Genomic DNA, 18,435 nt, shown 5'->3' on the forward strand with positions numbered 1-18,435 from the left:
TTCGGGGCTGCCCCGCCAGGAGCAACGCAGAACTGAGTAGCACCCGCTTGCCGGTTCCTTGACCCCCGGGCGTGAGCGGGACTGAGGACGCACCTGACCCAGCGCTGGCTAACTGTCGGAGTCCAGCTCCTGCAAACAAGAAACGAAGACTGACATTTCCACCTTATTAACACCTGGGCCAGAAGGGTGCCGCTGGCACGCGCGGCGGGAGGAGCCTGGCGCTCCTCCAGGTCCAGCCCCGGCCCCGCCCCCAAGTTTGCAAACAGTGGCCTCCTGCCTGCCCCGCGCACGCGCGCTCCGCCCCGCCCGCTCAGTCTCACGCCCCTAAAGCCGTGCGCGGGGCCCGCCGGGAACCCGCTGGGAAAACCCGGAGAGGCAGGTCGCCGGCCGGCAGCTTCCAGCTGCGCAGGCGCGGGCCCGCCCACCGCCGGCGGCGCGGCCATATTTAAAGGGAGCCGGCAGCGAGGAGCCAATGGGCTACGAGCGTGCGGGGGCGTCGCGCGGTGGCGGGAGGCCCCGGATGTGGCTGCGGCGGCGCTCCTCCCCCGCTCCCCTCAGACTCAGGCTAAGCGCCTCGCTCCGCTCCCACTCCCGCTCGCTCGTGGCCCGCAGGCCCCTAGGCGCGGCAGGAGGCGCCTCGGCGGCGGCGGCTCCGGGCGGCCAGGCCACCGCGCGGCGGCGGAGCGGTCGGGGCCCGGCGCTGGTACCCCGCGCCCTGCGCGCCCCGGCCGCCGCCATGAGCGGCTCGTCCGGTACCCCGTATCTGGGCAGCAAGATCAGCCTCATCTCCAAGGCGCAGATCCGCTACGAGGGCATCCTCTACACCATCGACACCGACAATTCCACCGTGGCGCTCGCCAAAGGTAGCGGCCCGCCGCCGCCGCGCGCCCAACTGCCGCCCCAACAGCTCGCCGCCCCGCGCCTGCCGGCACAATGGTGTTCCCGGCTTCGGCGGGGGCTGTGGGAGGAGCGGACCAGGGTCCTGGTGGTGTCGGGGGATGGGGCGGCTTTGAAGCCGTGGACCTCCCCACCTGCGAGACGCCCCCGCGGGGCGAGACGCGCGCCGAGGCGGGGTCCCGGGTCCTGCGCGCTCTCCTTGGAACCCCTTGGTAGCCTCCGCCCGTCGAGTCCTTGTGCTGCAGCCTCCCACCGAGCTAGGGCGTCGGTTGAGATGCGGCTGCCCTGCTCTGAACTCTCCCGACCCTGTCCACTTGAGGGGTTGGTTTGACGAGAGAAGTCCAGAGTCGGTGCGGTAGTCGCGGCAGCGTGAGGGCCCAGAGCTTCTTTGTCTTCTTTTCTCCGCGTTAAATGGGGCGCTCGTTTCCTTCGGCTCTCCAGAAGCATGAGCGCAGCAGCCCGCCCGGGGTGTGTTAGACCCTCGAGGGTGCGGATGGAAGGGTCGAGGTCAATCTGAAGCCAGCGTGCTGCAGTCCTGGGCCCTTCTCCCAAACCTTAGCCATACCTTCTATTTGAAGCGTGGCGCCTGGACCCAGACTGCTGTGCTGCAGGGAAGAGCTCAGTGTTGGGCTTTTTGTTCACTTGAACTCTTCATGCTGCACTTGACGTGAGATACCCAGTTGGAGAAACAGACCCAGAGTAGGGCCCTGTCCACAATAGGAGCTTTCTGCTTAAAGCCTGCCACCAGATTCAGCTCAGCCCAGGAGTCTTGCCAAAGAGAGGTGTGCTAGCCTTCCTAGATCCATCCTGTAGAGGGTCCTTTGGGTCGAGGATTTCCTTATGGGAAGTGTTGGGGGGGGGTCTGAGTTTGGGGACTTGTTCCCTTTGTTTCTGCAACAACCATGGCCTGTTCTTTATACCAGGGCTAGGGAGACTTTCTGTGCTTGCCTCAGAAAATCTCCTCAGCTGTAGCTTGTGATGAGGGCCCAGGGTTCCATCTGCAAAGTCAGATGTGAGGAAAGAGATTCTGCAATACCAGCCTTGTCTACAAAGAGCTCTGTCCATCGGCGGTTTTTTTTGCAGATTATCAGGGAGCTTTATGAAGCTTGAGAGTCTACGGAAATTCTCATGTCATCTTCCTGAACTGCTTAACTGTCCCTTGTGATCTTTGCCACATGGTGCTTTATAGGTATTGTAAGGTGAAAATTGAGAGATTAAGTAGCTGTTTAAAGAGACTGCTGTGTCAGAGGGTGCTGTAGTCAGAAGCTTGAGCAAATGGACTTAGCACAGGACAACAACTTAACTTTCTTTTTCTCAACCCCTAAGTGAGGTCCTTTGGTACTGAAGACCGTCCCACAGACAGGCCTGCTCCCCCAAGAGAGGAAATATATGAGTACATCATTTTCCGGGGAAGTGATATCAAAGATATTACTGTGTGTGAACCTCCAAAAGCTCAGCATACACTCCCTCAGGATCCTGCTATTGTTCAGGTAAGTGTGTGGTGCGTCTGTGTGGGTGTGCCTTTACAAGAGAGGCTGGTTTCCACGTGAAAGTTGGTGTCATCTGTTTGTCTAGAGCATTCAGCTTGAGGACCTGCCCTTTACTGAGCACTGGCCTGGTTTTCATCTAGACAGTTTCTGTTCCTAAAGGGTTAATTCGACAGCACACACTTTACAGGGTAATGTGTTCAGCATGGCAAGGCCGCTAGGGAGAGAGACCTGCACCTTGCTGTGCATGACGTACAGATGCTGCTGCTGCTGCTGGTCTTGCCGGGTCCTGGTGTGCCTGGAGCAGTCCAGCTTTGAGTGGCAGAGTATAAGTGGCATCAGGTGTTTTCAGGGGTGACAGGGTTGGTTCACTGAGTAGTTTTCTGCTGTGGTATTGCATTATTGTAGGACACTAAAATTTGAAAGTCTTAAGCTAAGATTGACTGCCTAGTAGGTTACACTCCAGGATTACAAGGGGAAGGCAGCTAGATTATTATCTTTTGTAAGTTTAGACCTTCATTGGCTTCTCTGGTTCAGACTGCCCCAGGTTCTGAGATGAAGCTATATTTAGAAAGGTAGGAGCAGGCAGGGTGCAGGGTTGGCATTTGGAAGAACCCAAGTCAGAGTTCTGAAAAGATTGGTGGATAGGTATTCAAGGTCTCAAAACGGGGAAAGTTACAGCTAGAGGAGAGGGGCTGCAGGAGTCAGGAGGGGTGGGGACAGGCAGTCCTCATGAGCACTCATGATCCTGGAGGCAGGTTGGTGGGCAGAGAGAGGAAGGACACTTAGAGATGTGTAAATAGTTCCTGGACTCATAGCTGTCCTCTCCAAGGGAGCCTTTCTCCTCCTCAAAGTGGCGTTTCCTCGTGCAAAGGTCAGATTGCTGTTGGCAGTGGGAGCTGTAAGAGAGTTTTAATTCTGTGAAGTTTATGCAGCTGTGGTGAAATGTTGGAGAAGGCATGTTTGGCAACAATGGAAACTGCCCAGAAGTGCCTCGCAGACCAGGAGTGCAGGCTGACAGACCTGGCACTCTCTTCCTGTCTGAGAAAGGGCTGTGTGTGGAGACTTGAGGGGAACAGGATGTTGCAGCACTCTTACCTGTGTGTCTCGTTGTTCAGTCCTCCCTGGGCTCTGCCTCCGCCTCGCCCTTCCAGCCGCATGTGCCTTACAGCCCCTTCAGAGGGATGCCACCGTATGGCCAGCTGGCAGCCAGCTCCCTGCTCAGCCAGCAGTATGCCGCTTCCTTAGGTCTAGGTGAGTGACCGTTTTGTGTGTGCTACTACTCTTGCCATGATCACCACACAGTGGAGTCATGCACCCTGAGAGCCAGGCAGTCCTCATGTCCTGCAGCTGCTGGACTCTTCATGTCTTACCCACGCTTGACAAATGGCCCAGGTCAGCTTCAGCTCATTAGTGTTGACTAGCTGCTTTCTGAGACTGAGGCAGCATTGTTGAGTTTTGCACCAGATGACATAAGTCAGAGTGCACCTGAGATGAGAAGCTTTACAGCTGAGATCTGTGAGCCCATTCATACCCTGTGTCCTGTTGTAGCCTAGATTGGTGTGTTGCAAGAGCCCAGCTCAAACGTGGCTCTGCTGACAGGGTTTACTACTCCCAGAGATCAGCCCCATCTTTGACCTTGAAGCTGTGTTCAAAACATGGAGAGTTGGGCATTATGTCAATGCTGGGGAGGCAGAGGTAGGAAGACCCTGAGACTGGCTAGCCCACAGATTGAGCCTAATCAGTGAGTTCCAGGCCAACAGTGAGTCCTTATCTTTAAAAAGGTGGGTGACACCCAAGGAAGCAACACCCAAGGTTAACCTACGGCCTCTACATGAATGTGCACATGTGCATATATGTATACATACATGCTTTCCCCATCCCTAAGAACAGAGTTTGAATCTTGTCCTTCCACCCTTTCTCAGACTCCAACATAAGGTAGCTGAGGTAGGGGATGTTAATTAAGCTCCAGACCAATGCTATGGGCCACCTGTTGTGATTGCTGTTGTGATGTGGCAGGTGACTTCTCAGCCTGACTTTAAATACATCATTTGAGAGGTCACTTGGCTCTTTCCAGGCTTGCTAGGATAAGACAAGTATGTCCTGACTTATTTGTGTGCTTTCTCTTTGCTCTTCTCTCTCTCTCTTCTTCAGAGAAGTTGGTAAGCCCTCCAGCCTCAGCCGCTGCTTCCAGCCCTAGTTCTTCTCCATCTCCACAGCCTGTTTCAGAGCTTGACATGTCCTCAGAGCCACCTCAGCTCACTTGCAAGGGTAACAGCAGTTTGGAGAGCTAAGTGCATGCTGTCTTGTAGACTGTGAGAGCCAGGGGTGAGCATCCAGGATGGCAGGGGCTGGGACAGAGCATCCGTCAGGCCCAGGGACCAGGGTACTGCTTGCCTTTGGTTAGAGTCAGGAGAACACTTAAGTCACTCTGCCTGGGTTTAGGATTTGACCTGCTCATGGCCGTTGCACGGGGAGACATAAAGGTGTTTGTTGGGGTTTTCTAGGTCTTAAACATGTTCTGAATTGCTGCTATGGAAAATTTCCCAACAAGTAAAATGAGACATGTAGTTCTCTCTTCAGGATGTTATAAGTGGGGAGCTTGCATGGCAGCCCCACGTGTCTTGGCTGCGTGAACAGTGCCATCTGAGAGTCCGCTAGCTGTGCTGCTGTGCACTCACCTGTCTCTGCTGAGACAGCAGCGCTTACAGGGTGTCTGCACCTTCAATGTGTTCTCGTGCTCAGATCTGTTTTATATGTGGTGCCATGCTGGTAGCCAACTCAAGCCATCATCATTACACACCTCAGTTCAGGAGGCTCCAGGGGTTGGGGCATAGCAAGCTATCAGTCTGTATATGTGGGCTCTTAAGTCCTGAGGGCCTCTTTGTATCTGTGTTAGGGCATACAGTATTCTTTCTAATTAAGAGCTATGACAGGAGATACTTCCATTGTTCTTAGGACTGGTCACATAAATCTACCCATAGGCAAAATTGCCTCTTAAAAAGCACACAAGGGTCTGGATTGATGGCTGAATGCATACTGAATGCTTTTTCAGATGACTTGGGTTTGATTCCCAGCACTTACATGGTCATTCTCAATGACCTAAAACTCTAATCCTAGGGTCTCTGATCTCTTCTGGCCTCTGAGGGTACTGGGCATGCATGTGATACACAGACACAATACACACACACACACACACACACACACACAATACCCACACACATATCTAGAAAAACAGTTTTTAAATTTTATTTAGTTTCCAAATGTTTCCTCCTTTTTGGTCCCCCCTCCCAAAGTTTTTTACCTTATCCCCACTTCCCTTTGCCTCTGAGACGGTGCTCCCCTACCTCACCCCACAACCTTAGCATCCCCCTTTCCTGGGGCATCAAGTCTCCACAGGATTAGGTGCATCCTCACCCACTGAGGCCAGACAAGGCAGTCTTCCACTACATATGTTTGGGGTAGGCTGGGGGGAAGGCCCAGCCCATATATGCTCTTTGGTTGGTGGCTTACCACCAAACTCACGTTCTCTGGGAGCTCTCGAGTCCAGGTTGGTTGATACTGTTGTTGTTCGTATGGGGTTGCATCCTCGTCACCTCCTTCAGTTCTTCCCCCACTCTTCCATAGGGTTCCCTGACTTCAGTCCAATGTGTGGCTGTGAATGTCTGTATAGATAAGTATTTTTAAAAACCACACACATGAGCTGTGAGACTGTTTCCCATTTGTTTCTTGGGGTCATTCTTGCTGAGAGAGATGACAGACCTGAGAAACAGGTGCCGCTCAGTTTCGGTCAGGAGGACTTTGTGGATACCTGCCTTGCAAGTGTCTTCGACCCTGTTGGAGTTTTTCCACATCATTTTGTTTTACCATGATCAAAACTTCTGCTTCATGTCTCAGTCCAGTTCCACACAGCCCTGAAGAATGCAATGTTTCCCATGGGTTACAGGACCTGGGACAGGTCAGGGGGCAGCAGAGAGTACTGGAGGCACTTCATGTTTCGCCAGTGTCACAGGATTCTGTTTTGTGGGATGTGGAGTGTAGTCTCTCACAGTGGACACCTGGCAGCCAATCCTTGCTTAGGAAGGGCTTATTCTTTAAGAAACTGGGTTGTTAGCCTTTGTTGCAGTCTGTCCTCACCTCATCTGGTTTTCATAAAGCTGTTGGAGAATTTAACTTCAGAGTCCGACTACTGTATTTTCTAGAAGATCCCAGGCTAGGGTGGTAGTTCTCCAGCACAGACCAGAGTAACATTCTTGAATTCTGAATTTGTTTCAGGCCTGTTGACACCTTCAGGGTTGGTCAGAGCTTGCCTAGAAAACCCATTGGTAAATCTGGAGGTGTTCCCATTGGTAGCACAGTAACTTTGCTCTCCTTGTAGCTCCTTAACTTGGAGCTTTAGGGTTGGTGCCCCTAGAGACTTGGCTTTGGTGCCATCCTGTGACTTGGTTTCTTTTGTCACCTTGGACCAGCTTCAAAGGGAATGGGCCAGCCTGGGAGAGTAAACCCTAGATTCAGACTTTTTCTAGACAGTATGTCACCTCTGTCCTAACCCCAAGGTGCCAGCCAGAGGAAAACTGGCTGAGGTGGTAAGCTTTCTCTGCTCAGCTGTTTCTAAACATTCCTTCTCTCTTCACCTCAGGAGCTGGGTTCCCATCTACCCCAGTCGGCAAGAGCCCCATGGTGGAGCAGGCTGTCCAGACTAGTTCTGTTGATAACTTGAATGCTAAGAAACTATTGCCCAGCAAGGTGACCTCGGCGACACAGCTCAATGGTCGCCAGGCTCAGCCAAGCAGCAAGCCTGCCAGCGGTACTTGAACACTGATTCCCCTGTAGTTTGCTCTGTGTTCCCAGTGAAGTTTCACTGGGTTGTGTTTTAAAGCCTTATCCTAGCCCAACCCACATGCTTTTGCAGGCAGGCCTATGGGCAGCCTCAGTCCTTTCCGTGGGCTGCATGTGGTGGCGGTGGCGGTGGTGGTGGTCTGCTTTGGTGGCTGGGTTCTGGCTTCTGCAGGAGCTTTCCCCTCACTTCTCCCTTTGCACCTTAGATGTAGTCCAGCCGGCACCTGTGCACACTCCAGGGCAGGTGAATGATGAAAACAGAAGACCTCCACGGAGGCGGTCAGGTAACGCCATGGCCACTGAGTCAGTCCATAGCCATGAGCAGCAGGCTGTGCTTTGCTTGCCTGTGCTGGGGACTTGGGTCTAAGGTGGTGCTTCGGTGAGCTGTGCCTTCTGTTAGTGTGTGAGCTGCTTTTGAGTTCAAGCTGGAAATAGTTGGTGACGTCAGCCATGCTGCTTTTTCTCCACATAGGCAATCGGAGAACAAGAAATCGTTCCAGAGGGCAAAACCGTCCAACTAATGTTAAGGAAAACGCAATCAAGTTTGAAGGTGACTTTGATTTTGAGAGTGCAAATGCCCAGTTCAACCGAGAGGAGCTTGATAAGGAGTTTAAGAAGAAACTGAATTTTAAAGGTCTGATTCACGCGCAAGTTCTCCCCTAAGAGAATCCTTAGAGCATGTTGAGACAGGAGGACTGGTGTCACTCGGGAGTGAGGTGGGGTCCTGACCAATGTGGAAATTGGAATAAACTGAGAATTAGATGTGTTGGGAGGGTTTGTGGAACTTGTGACTTGTAGTGAGAGGAAAGACTCTTTGTTATGAAATATTCCGGTCAGGCTGGTTATCCTCAGCCTGAGATGGCTGCAGAGTGGACTCCCTGCAGGAGACCACTGGGTAGTGTTTGGTTTCTGGACCTTGATATTCTGCTTGTCTTTGTAGACGATAAAGCTGAAAAGGGGGAAGAGAAGGACCCAGCTGTGATGACCCAGAGTGAAGAGACTCCTTCTGAGGAGGATCTTCTGGGGCCCAACTGTTACTATGACAAATCCAAGTCCTTCTTTGACAACATCTCCTCTGAACTCAAAACAAGGTAAGGACCTGGGTGTACAGTGGAAACCGTGGTTATTTTCTAAGTCCTGGAAGCACGTGACTAAAATGTACTAGCACTAAGTCAACCTTGGAGCTTATATTTGGAGTGGGTGTTTGGGGTCTTACATTCTACATGATAATAAGCACAAGAGACCCTGGTCCTACCTCTGTCTGCTAGGATGTGCTACCAGAAACTTCTGGCTGTCTCCGAGCTTGATCAGGACTTGCTGAGGTCAGGTCTTTGTAGTCTGTGGTTTCCTCCAAGCTGTTCTCTCTGGCTGATCTGCCCACCAGCCTGGGAAGCCCTTGCCCTTGAGGACCTTGCTGCTTAGGCAGTTGGTTGAGCATCCTCTGCTTGCAAGTGTTGGAAGTCTGTCCTTGTGATTTGTGTCAGCTGTATGAGCACCCCAGATTGTGTGGTAGTTTTCACAGAAGAAATGGTGCATAAACAGAGACCCAGGAGTCGTGTTGGTTGAGTACTAGGCATGCTGCCAGCTGTTGAAGAGCAGGAAATGAGCTAGGTATCCTGAGTCCTGCACACACTTTACCAGGGGAGCAACTGAAGCAAGAAAGAGACAAGGAAAAAAAAGACTTAGACCCAGCTGTATCATTATCATGTACAAGAAGTGTGGCCAGCGCTCAGCAGCAGCTGTAGGAGTGGAGGAAGGGACTTTATAGGTAAAGCCAAGACACGTGTGTGGCTGTGCATCAGAATAGCCTGCAGGGTGATGGCTTGGCTATATGCTAAGTGAGGGCTCGCCCAGGTAGTCAGACCTTGCTGATGTCAGTCTCTGGTGATGGTGGTTGAAGCTAGACTGGTATGAAAGAGCTACAAGGCTCAGATGGAGGCTCAGGTGGAGGCTCAGGTGGAGGCTCAGATGGAGGGTGGTGACTTAGTGGCTGCAGGAGGCCTGATTCTGCTGTATGAGGGTCCAAGCCCCCCCGGGCAGTGGCCCTGTCTCTAACAACTGTGGCAGGACAAAGCCTATTTCAGAAACTAGTTGTTGCCCACTACAATCAGATATTAACACATCTCTTGGTTTAGTTCTAGGCGGACAACATGGGCTGAAGAGAGGAAGCTGAATACTGAGACTTTTGGAGTGTCAGGGAGGTTCCTTCGTGGCCGCAGTTCACGTGGTGGATTCCGAGGAGGCAGAGGAAATGGGACAACACGACGCAACCCCACTTCCCACCGAGCTGGGACTGGCCGGGTATAAGGGTGCAGTACAAGTGAGTGGGGAGCCTTCTGGATCCCTGGGTAGGAGGTGGTGGGTGAGCTTCCCTAGATACTGGTTAGAAGCTGGGGAGCAAGCCTGTCGGCTCAAAGAAACTGCACCATAGCATGGATCATGATCCTTAGACTGAATGACACAGGCAGATCCTAGGAGTAGTGAGCACCATAAGCAGACCCCTGCTTTGTCTGAATGTGGGAGGGCTAGGCCATTTGTGAGCTGAAGGCTTATGTAATGTCTATAAGTGAGAATGGAAGCCCAGTGGCCACTGAGTCAGGACCTGTTGTTAGCTCATTATTGTGGAACAATCTGGCTGGACTATCCCTGTGCAGTGCCATGTGGGGTGTGAAGGGGCCAGGACTTCTACCTCTCTACTCCCTTCTGGTCACCTGGGGTGTGGGAATAGACAGCTGCATAATAGGCACCTGTTGACACCTGTTCCTCTCCTCACAGGGTCCTGAAGAGGCAGAGGTGCTGCCCTGAAGATAAGGACAGAAGGAAACGCTACAGTCAGCAGAAGTAGTCTTTGTTTACCAGTCTGGAAACCCTCATACTGCTACTTAGTTTTGGATTTAACCTAACTTGGACATGGTCTGAGAATTAGAACCACTTGGTTTTTGGGAAGTATTTGTAGGTGACCTCTGAAGGTGTCTTGACCTACATTTCCTCCTTGGTTGCACACAGCCTAATAGTAAAGTTTTGGTATTTTGCAAAAAGGTTTCTATAGGCAAAGGCTCAATCCTCACTTTGTAACTTTTTTTTTTAAATGACAGCTTTGACTCTTAAAATGGAACCAAATTTTATTTGGCACGTGTGGTGTCCAAATGTGTCTCTGCTACCCATCTGGCCCCTGGTGCTGCTGGCCTGGTACCCCAACTGCTAAAAGTGGGAAGTCTCAGGAGCCAGGCAGGGCCAGCACAGGGTGAGCCAGTCATACGGAGTGGGAGGGCCAGGGCAGGGACGGGGTGGGGGGCGTTTTCATGGATCATGTTATGTAATGAACCAGTGATGTTCAGTGCTGGGGACTAACAGGATAAGTGAAGTAGTGGGAGGGGCCTGAGTGTCCTGTGGAGCTTGCTTTCCTTCCACAGGCACTGAGGCATAGTGTTGAAATCCAAGGCAAGCTCACTTGGTGTGCCCAACCTTCCTGTCCTGTCAGCCTCTGGCTGCACTTAAGTGTTCTCTTTCACTTTGAAATGAGCCAGTCTTTTTTTTTTTTTTTTCAAGGTCATTGGCCTTATTTCTTCGATTGTAAATAGTTATTTGTTTATTTTAAAGGCGGTGGAGGGAGGGTGGGGACATAAATTTGTTGCATGAGTCAATGTGTCAGATTTTCTGTATAAGCATGCATCCTCTGACTGACAGGGCATTTTGTTTAAAATAAAAGCACCTTGATAACCAAAACCCCTTCAAAATAGCTACAAAGCTTTAGTTCTGTATTGATAAAGTCATGTAAAAGCTTGGCTTTATTTTTGTAGGACTTCATAGCTGAAAGTAGAACGTAGCATTGGGGCTGTTGGGGTAATACAAACTAAATAAACATTGGACTCTTGAAGTGCTGCCTGCCTCCGTCGCCTGTGTCATGCCTGTTGAGAGCAAGTACTAGTTAGGCCTAGAGCACATATATGCAGGCTAGGACTCTGATGAGGTACTTACAGGGAACTATATGGTGCACCAGAAAAGTGACCTGCTGCCACAGACAGTAAACAGGGTGGTTCTCACTGGGCTGTATTGCTGGGATGAACACTCTAGCATGGATGCAAGCTAGTATAGGCTCAGTCCTCAAGAGCAGATGCATGTCATCAGGCGGGAGCAGCCTGCAGGAGGCTGTAGTCTTGTGCTAGGTGGAAGCAGTGTACAAAACCAACAAACTAAACAGGGTTTCTTTCCACTAAGACGGCGTTAAGTCACACAGATGTTAGGCACAAGTTTGACCCAAATCTTTATAAAACTGGTTAAAAAAAATAACCAAGGGGCAGGGCAAGGGAAGCTATAAGTTAAAGCAGAAAGAAACTGGTTTAGAAGCCAAGAGGAAGTACACTTCTGGCCAAGAAAAAAAAAGGTATAGTCAGCCTACAGTTAATGTAGAAAATGTGACAAACAGGAAAATGGAGTGAGCACTGAGCTGTTTGGGGGTGCGTACGGGACATGGAGGTCCCCTCAAGGTTTGTGTATGGGTGTATGTGTATACCATACTTGTGAACCTGAGAGCTGTAAGTCATCTGAGTGTTGGAAATCAAAGCCCTTTGGAAGAGCACCACCAAGTGTTCTGTTCTGTGCTGAGCTATCTCCTGGCCTCATAGGCTAGGCCTGAGTTACCCGGTAAACTAGCCACAGCACCAGGACTCAAAACTAGTACTTGAACAAAGCTCTGGCTCCATGGGCTTTTGTTATTTGTACCTGTAGAGACTTGACCAAAAATCTGAAAGGAAAATTGAGAACCCAGGACCTGCCATACCCTTCAACGTGGCGCCGAGAGCGGGGTGAAGCAAGCACTAAGAAAGGCACAAAGAACCCATCTTAACCACAACTGCACCCAAATGACAGGTTCTCATCACAGAAGGAGTTAAAAAATGTAGTTTATTGGACTCTGACAAATAGCCAAAAGGCCCACAGCACCGAGGCTTGCCCGGATGGAGGCTCAAAGCTGCTCTGAACAGAGCCCTCTTCATCAAGACGCTTTCTTTTGCTTCTTCTTTTCATTTTCTTCTTTCTCCTTCTCGATTTCGGCGACATACTTCTCAATTTCTTCAGGATTTAGAATCTACCCCACAAGAAGCACATCCATGGTTAATCCCTACACAAGGTGCAAGTCCAGCACCTCGGGGTAGGAAGGCTATCTTAACAACCGTGAAGGGTGCTGCTAGGAACAAGGCATGACCTCGAAGCGGCAGAGAGGGAGTCAGATGGGAGTGGGAATGTTCTTGGACAAGGGCAGGGAACTAATGCCACAGTGTAAGAAATAGCCCTTTGAGAAAGTAAACTTCAGAGGCAAACACTACAGGGCCTGGGGAAGGTTTTTCCCAATGCATTTCAGCCCCATAAGCCAAGAAAATGACATCAATAAAGCAAAAATTGATGTCAGTGCACACCTGTAACCTGGCACTGGATATGTAAGGTAAGGAGCCCTCCCGTACAAGAAACCTTCCACCCCAAAGTAGGCTTACCTTGAGGGGCTGATCCCTCCTCATGACAGCAAGTTCTATGTTTTTGCCACCCGACTGGACCACCTTGAAGACAAAAGAGTCAAGGAGTGTTTGACCTAAGTTTTGGCTCATGACTAAAACCTACCAGAGATGGAACAGCTATTACCCCAAATGCTGCTGAGTCAGGCCTACTCAAGCAAGATGCCTGTGTAACCTCCAGTCTGTATAGCAACTCTTCAATAGGCAGCAACGGTCACTGGGAGTCCAGGCCTGTGTTTTCAGCTGTACTCACTCTGGCTTAACCTACTTGCATCCTAATTCCACAATTTAGCAACACAAGTCTCTGGAGAGGCCCAGTCACCTGAGCAGGGGACTCCACAGCTCAGCACTATTTCCCATGCTCTGCCCTCAGGCAAGCCCCAACTGACCAAGCTGTGTAAAGAACCTACCAGCCATGCCACTGCCACCCAGCAGGCCTGTCCAGGTGGGGGTGGGGGGTGGGATGTCCTCAGTATACTCACTTCTAGCAGTGCCTTGATCACAAGTTTGATGGTCAGATCATCTGTTTCAATGGCATCATCTGTGTAGTTCTTCTCCAGAAATTCACGCACTGACTTGGCACCCCGGCCTATGGCATTGGCCTAAAACACAGGTGAGTCTTGGCAGAGCCAGTCTGAGTAGCTGGCTAGTAGCTGCCTCCTTCCATGGCCTGCAGTTAGCTCTCCAGAAGTGGGAGGTGATGGCACAGACCCAGGTCCTTTTTTTTTTTTAAAGAGCCCTTTCTCTTACAATCCCATTGCCCTTTGATACAATGCCAAACAGGAATGTAGAATGTTTTGATTTCATACATACACCATGGAACAAACGGGCAGTGCATGTAGAACTAAGCTCAGAGGTTATCTGTTTGCTGATGCCAGCTCTGTACCTCCCAATAGCCTAAAGTTCCACTGTTCTGAAACACTTACCTTCCAAGCGTGGTATGTACCCGAGGGGTCGGTTTGATAGAGTCTGGGGGTGCCATCAAAGTCAAAACCCACAATTAGGGCAGAGATACCAAATGGCCTGCGCCCATTGCTCTGTGTGTAACGCTGGAAGAAAAAGAAGCGAGTACTGTCAGCCACAAAGTTCATGCCGGACGGACAATCGGTCGGTAGAGAAAGAAAACTAAGACTCTCACAAGCAACCTGCAATTAGATGGTAAGTGAAACCGAAACCGGGGAACAGCCTTCAATATATCCCTTTCCTCTTAGACACACCCAGGACTGGCAATGTATTGTGCGCCTTCTTTAAAGATTTATTTATGCGTATTTGCCTACATGAATGTGCACCATATTTGTATCTAGTGTCTGGAGGAGGGGTTAGATATCCTGCAAATGGAGTTAGAGACTGCTTGTAAGCTACCTTGTGGGTGCTGGGAATTGAACCTGGGTCCTCAGAACAGGTAATGCCCTTAACTGCAGAGCCATCATCATTTCTCTAGCAGGTACATCACCCATGTTAACTGAGACTACTGGAAGTCACCTCAACACAGGCAGACATGTTCCAGCTACAAGCTGCCTCTGAAGTTCACGAGCAGCTTACCAGAGTTGGGGGTGCCTTTCAGACCCCCTCAACCAGAGAAGCAAGACAAATACTTGTATTCCCCTTCAGAGAACAAGAGTCAGGATGGCTCCAAGCCAGAAGACACAACAGAAGGTGTTGTAAGGGCGAGATGAAGTCACACGGCACCCTGACGGCAGCCAGTGCCTAAGCAAGCACCTACCTGCTTCAGACTGGCAATGTATCGGGTGATATACTCCACAGTCACTGGGTCTTCCACAGTCAGCCGGTGGCTCTGGCACTCTACCCGGGCTCTGTTGATGACTATCCTTGCATCAGCAGTGAGACCTGAGACAAAAAAAAGCTCCTGTCAGGGCAGCTCATGGCTATAACTGAGAACAAAAATGTCAAGCCACACAGCGTTTGATCATCACACCCCAAAGCACAGCAGCTTCTGCGAGCCGTCCTAAGAAGAAGCAAGTACACGAAGAACCATGAATCTGGTTATGCTGGGACTCAGTTTTCTTTAGGGGAATTGAGGCTTCTTGGGGTGGATCTGCTAAAGATGGTGACTGCCATCTCTGTGGTGAGAGTGAGGACAAGAAAGCTACCGTCATCCCTCCAGCCACAGGTGCTCCCCGACTGGAGAGTCAGTGATAGTAGCTGACATGACTAACAGCAGCAGCCAGATCTAGGAATCCCCAGCAGAGATCCCAAACTACAGCCGCTGTTCTTGCTCTGTAGTCCAGGCTAGCCTGGAACTCAAGAGACTCAGATCCACTTCTTTGACTGGATCTCCATTTACCCAGTTTACACCTGTCATGACTGCCCATTCCTGCCAAATGGTCACCAATGCTCCGCTTGCCACCCTTGTCCAACTTATACCTGCAAAGGCCATACAGACGTTATCGTCCAAAGCGCAGATTTTCCGTACTGTTCTTTCATCTTGTAGCTTGGCCACTGATTTTTTTTCCACACCAAGAACGACAATGTCCCTTCCTCGAACACCAACCTTAAATGAAGATACACCAATCAGTTTTAAGAACTGTGTAAGTGGCCGGGCGGTGGTGGTGCACGCACTTGGAGCACTTGGGAGGCAGAGGCAGGCGGATTTCTGAGTTTGAGACCAGCCTGGTCTACAGAGTGAGTTCCAGGACAGCCCGGGCTATACAGAGAAACCCTGTCTCAAAAAAACAAAAAACAAACAAACAGAACTGTGTAAGCAGGACTGCTGTTACTTCCTAATGCAGCAGAGTGGAGTGGGGTTAGGCACACACACAAGGCTTGGTGCAGGAGCCCTGCAGGAAAGTATGCCCACCTATATCTGGCTTACCGCTCGACACACTGCACCACAAATGAGAACCCAGATCCACCCCTGTGGACGAGGACAGGTTATCAGGACCTGAATGCCAATGTCACGCCTTTAAAGCACCCAGGTGCTTACAACTGTACCATAGCTGAACAGTCCTGAGACCCTGAGTGGAAGTCTGAGCTGACTAACCCCCGGGCCACAATCCTGCCTCTCCACACTGCACACAGTACTGGCAGGACCCAGTGTGCTGCAAAGTGAAGCACTATCCACTGTTTAGACAAGAAAATGGGCCGGGAATGTGGGACGGTGCTTGCCTACCCCCATCAAAACCAAAATCAAACCAAACAAATGTTCTGGGATATTTGATCAGACTGTGAACCTCAAGACGATGTTATTTACTAACAACAACTTTTTAGTGGTGGTATGGCTCAGCCTCAGCACACACCTTCAATCTAAGGACTTTCTGCTTGATCGATCACAGGTCAAGAGGCAGGGCAAGCAACCAGTTAGCCGGAAATGAACATAAGATTATTAAAAAAAAAAAAAAGAGTAAGAGGAAGTCAGGAGGATGCACAGAGACACACACAAGAAGCTTAAGGAGGGACATTTGAAGGTTTTCTGAGTCAGCGAGAGGGGGACAGCATTCCTGGTGGGACACTGACTGAGGAGGAAGGTCAGTTGGGTTCTTTCTCTGCCTCTCTGAGCCAGCATCTGGTTCCCAAGTTTTTATTGGTAAAATCCAACGATTGAGATTTTGTTAAAACAACAACAACAACAAAACTCCACAATAAACCTAGGAAATTCACTGACAGATAACCCTTTGATCAAGAGAGGAACAGAAACAAATGTAGCAATCCCTGAAAGGGCGGTTGGGCAGAGGGCAAAACTCCGTGGCAGCTCCCTCAGACTCGGGACAGGATCCCTGGCTCCATTCCTCCAGATACCAGGAACCTTCCACAAGGCCTACCAAGGGTCTGGAGTGATTTCACAAGTCCCTTCTGTGTTGACTCTTGTGACCTGCAGGATCCAGAGAAGCTAGCTGGGTTCAGCAAGCAGCTGCCAGGTGGGAGCACAGGAGACAGGCACCCCAGATTCCAGAACATTCCTATTGGGTGCATGGAGACCAGAGGTCCTTACACCGGTGTCTTCCTGAAACCCATCTCCAACTTCAAAAGCAGCTTTATTTTTAATTAAGCATGTTGTGTCTGTGCACCTGAGTGCAGCTGCCCACGGAGGCCATAGGTGATGGAGCCCTTGGAGCTTAGTGTAAGACAGTTTAGATCCTTACAACCTGGGTGCTGGAAACGGAACTCAGTACTGTCCAAGAACGATCTGCACTCTTGAACTGCTAGGTCACCTCGCCAGCCCTCCAACCGTCTTTTGTTGTTGTTGTTGAGACAGGGTCTCACACTGAACCTGAAGCTCACAGATTCTGCTACACTTACTGATCAGCAAGCCCAGTGTATCCTCCTGCCTCTGCCTCCGAGGTGCTGGGATTCCAGGCATGTCACTGGGTGCAGTTGCCTTTAAAAACAAAAGTGGGTGCTGGGAGCCTCAGAGCAAGCAAGCACTTCACTGATTTAGCTATCTCACTAGCCGCACAGGTTTGTTTTGTCTTGAAAGACGGCTTCTCACTAGTCATTACCTCTTGGGATTGGAGACGGCTCGGCGGCTAAGAGTACTGGTTGCTCTTCCACAAGACCCCAGGTTCAATTCCCAGCACCCACATGGCAACCTCCAGTTCCAGGGACTCTGCCACTCTCACACAGATTTTATATATATACATATATATATATATATATATATATATATATATATGTATGTATGTATATATATATATATACAAACAAAATGCCGAATGCATATAAAAATAACTTTAAAAAATAATTAGTTAATAACGCACACATACACACAGAACCACAAAGAAAGAGGGCCTTTAGTTTTAGAACGTTCTAAATGCCAGGATTATATAGGCCCGCAATTCCAAGCCTGGTCATTCCAGAATTCTTGGGTGGGTCGGGTCACCAAAAACTTGGGGCTTTAGTTTCAAGGAGATAAAATACCTGGGAAATGCTAGCGCTTCAACACTCAGAACCACGTGTGTCCCAGAAGATCCGGTGACTCGGGAAAAACCAAAACCAAAACTAAAACTGTCTCACGGCTGGCGCTTGCAGGTGTGGAGCAGCCCCTTTCGAAATAGCACTAAGGTCTCTGAACAAAAACTGGGGCGCGGTGAGAGGGGCCCACCGGAACCACAACACGGTGTCGGTGGCACAGGAGGACCCGGAAGCAGCCTGTCACCATCGCAGGACCGACGAGACGCCCTTTGTTCACAACGCCCACCTGGGCCTAGCTCGCAGATCCCCAAGTCCCCGCCGGCGCTGACTATAGCCAGCCTCCCGCCGCCCGCGCGCACCTGCGGCCTCCGCCATCCGCGCCGCGCGCACAGCACCAAGATGGCCCCGGCCCAGCCCGGGGGATGCGCTCGCCTAGACGCTCAGCAGCGAGGAAGCCAGGCAAAGCAGCCTGACTCTCCGGGGAGTGCGGCGCAGCCCCCGCGGCCCGGCGCCCTTCCTACGTCGTCACCATTCAGCTCCCGTCACCTCCCGGGCCACCCGCCGCCAGCAGATAGTGCGGCCTCCGCGCCCAGGTCTGGGTGCCCCGCTTCCTTGTGCACCCCGCCGCGCAGGCCCCCGGCCGGCTCACCGCGGTGGAGCCCTTCTTGACCGCCTCCTGCGCGTACTCCACTTGGAAGAGGTGGCCGTCGGGCGAGAAGACGGTGATAGCGCGGTCGTAGCTCATCACTGCGGACGCGAGAGCTCGGGCCGCCGCCGCTCAAAAGCGCACACTCACCGTCAGCGCCCCGCCCGCCCGGGCCACGCTGCTGGCGTCT

At 51.1% G+C, this 18,435-nt stretch overlaps 2 protein-coding genes across 4 annotated transcripts; one reads left to right on the top strand and one right to left on the bottom strand.

Annotated features, from left to right (window-relative positions):
• Window positions 1-601: 601 nt before the first annotated feature.
• Window positions 602-11,104, top strand: Lsm14b (LSM family member 14B). Of its 3 annotated transcripts, XM_028774149.1 has the most exons (10): window positions 699-863; window positions 2,224-2,387; window positions 3,503-3,638; window positions 4,539-4,655; window positions 7,024-7,191; window positions 7,430-7,507; window positions 7,696-7,857; window positions 8,164-8,314; window positions 9,359-9,543; window positions 9,999-11,104. In XM_028774149.1, the coding sequence occupies exons 1-9, from the start codon at window positions 737-739 to the stop codon at window positions 9,528-9,530; spliced, it is 1,275 nt and encodes a 424-aa protein (XP_028629982.1). In that variant the 5' UTR covers window positions 699-736; the 3' UTR covers window positions 9,531-9,543; window positions 9,999-11,104. The 3 variants fall into 3 exon arrangements, with proteins under 3 accessions (XP_028629984.1, XP_028629982.1, XP_028629983.1); XM_028774151.1 differs by lacking the exon at window positions 4,539-4,655 and having other exon boundaries at window positions 602-863; XM_028774150.1 differs by lacking the exon at window positions 7,430-7,507.
• Window positions 11,105-12,104: 1,000 nt separating this feature from the next.
• Psma7 (proteasome subunit alpha 7) lies at window positions 12,105-18,435 on the bottom strand. Its single transcript, XM_028774049.1, has 7 exons — window positions 18,249-18,435; window positions 15,116-15,242; window positions 14,454-14,578; window positions 13,657-13,779; window positions 13,213-13,332; window positions 12,713-12,775; window positions 12,105-12,309 (listed from the first exon to the last, which is right to left on the bottom strand). Exons 1-7 carry the CDS (start codon window positions 18,342-18,344, stop codon window positions 12,217-12,219), a joined length of 747 nt encoding a protein of 248 aa, XP_028629882.1. The 5' UTR covers window positions 18,345-18,435; the 3' UTR covers window positions 12,105-12,216.

Source organism: Grammomys surdaster, unplaced genomic scaffold (genome assembly GCF_004785775.1).
Source record: "Grammomys surdaster isolate TR1022 unplaced genomic scaffold, NIH_TR_1.0 238, whole genome shotgun sequence".
NCBI classification, from domain to species: domain Eukaryota; kingdom Metazoa; phylum Chordata; class Mammalia; order Rodentia; family Muridae; genus Grammomys; species Grammomys surdaster.

Coding starts and splice junctions, on each gene's coding strand:
- Lsm14b (XM_028774149.1), top strand. CDS start 737: ATGAGCGGCTCGTCCGGTACCCCGTATCTGGGCAGCAAGATCAGCCTC. Junction 864..2,223: donor CACCGTGGCGCTCGCCAAAG/GTAGCGGCCCGC, acceptor TCAACCCCTAAG/TGAGGTCCTTTGGTACTGAA. Junction 3,639..4,538: donor TGCCGCTTCCTTAGGTCTAG/GTGAGTGACCGT, acceptor TCTCTTCTTCAG/AGAAGTTGGTAAGCCCTCCA.
- Psma7 (XM_028774049.1), bottom strand. CDS start 18,344: ATGAGCTACGACCGCGCTATCACCGTCTTCTCGCCCGACGGCCACCTC. Junction 14,579..15,115: donor CGTCTGTATGGCCTTTGCAG/GTATAAGTTGGA, acceptor TTTTTGTCTCAG/GTCTCACTGCTGATGCAAGG. Junction 13,333..13,656: donor GTACATACCACGCTTGGAAG/GTAAGTGTTTCA, acceptor CCTGTGTTTTAG/GCCAATGCCATAGGCCGGGG.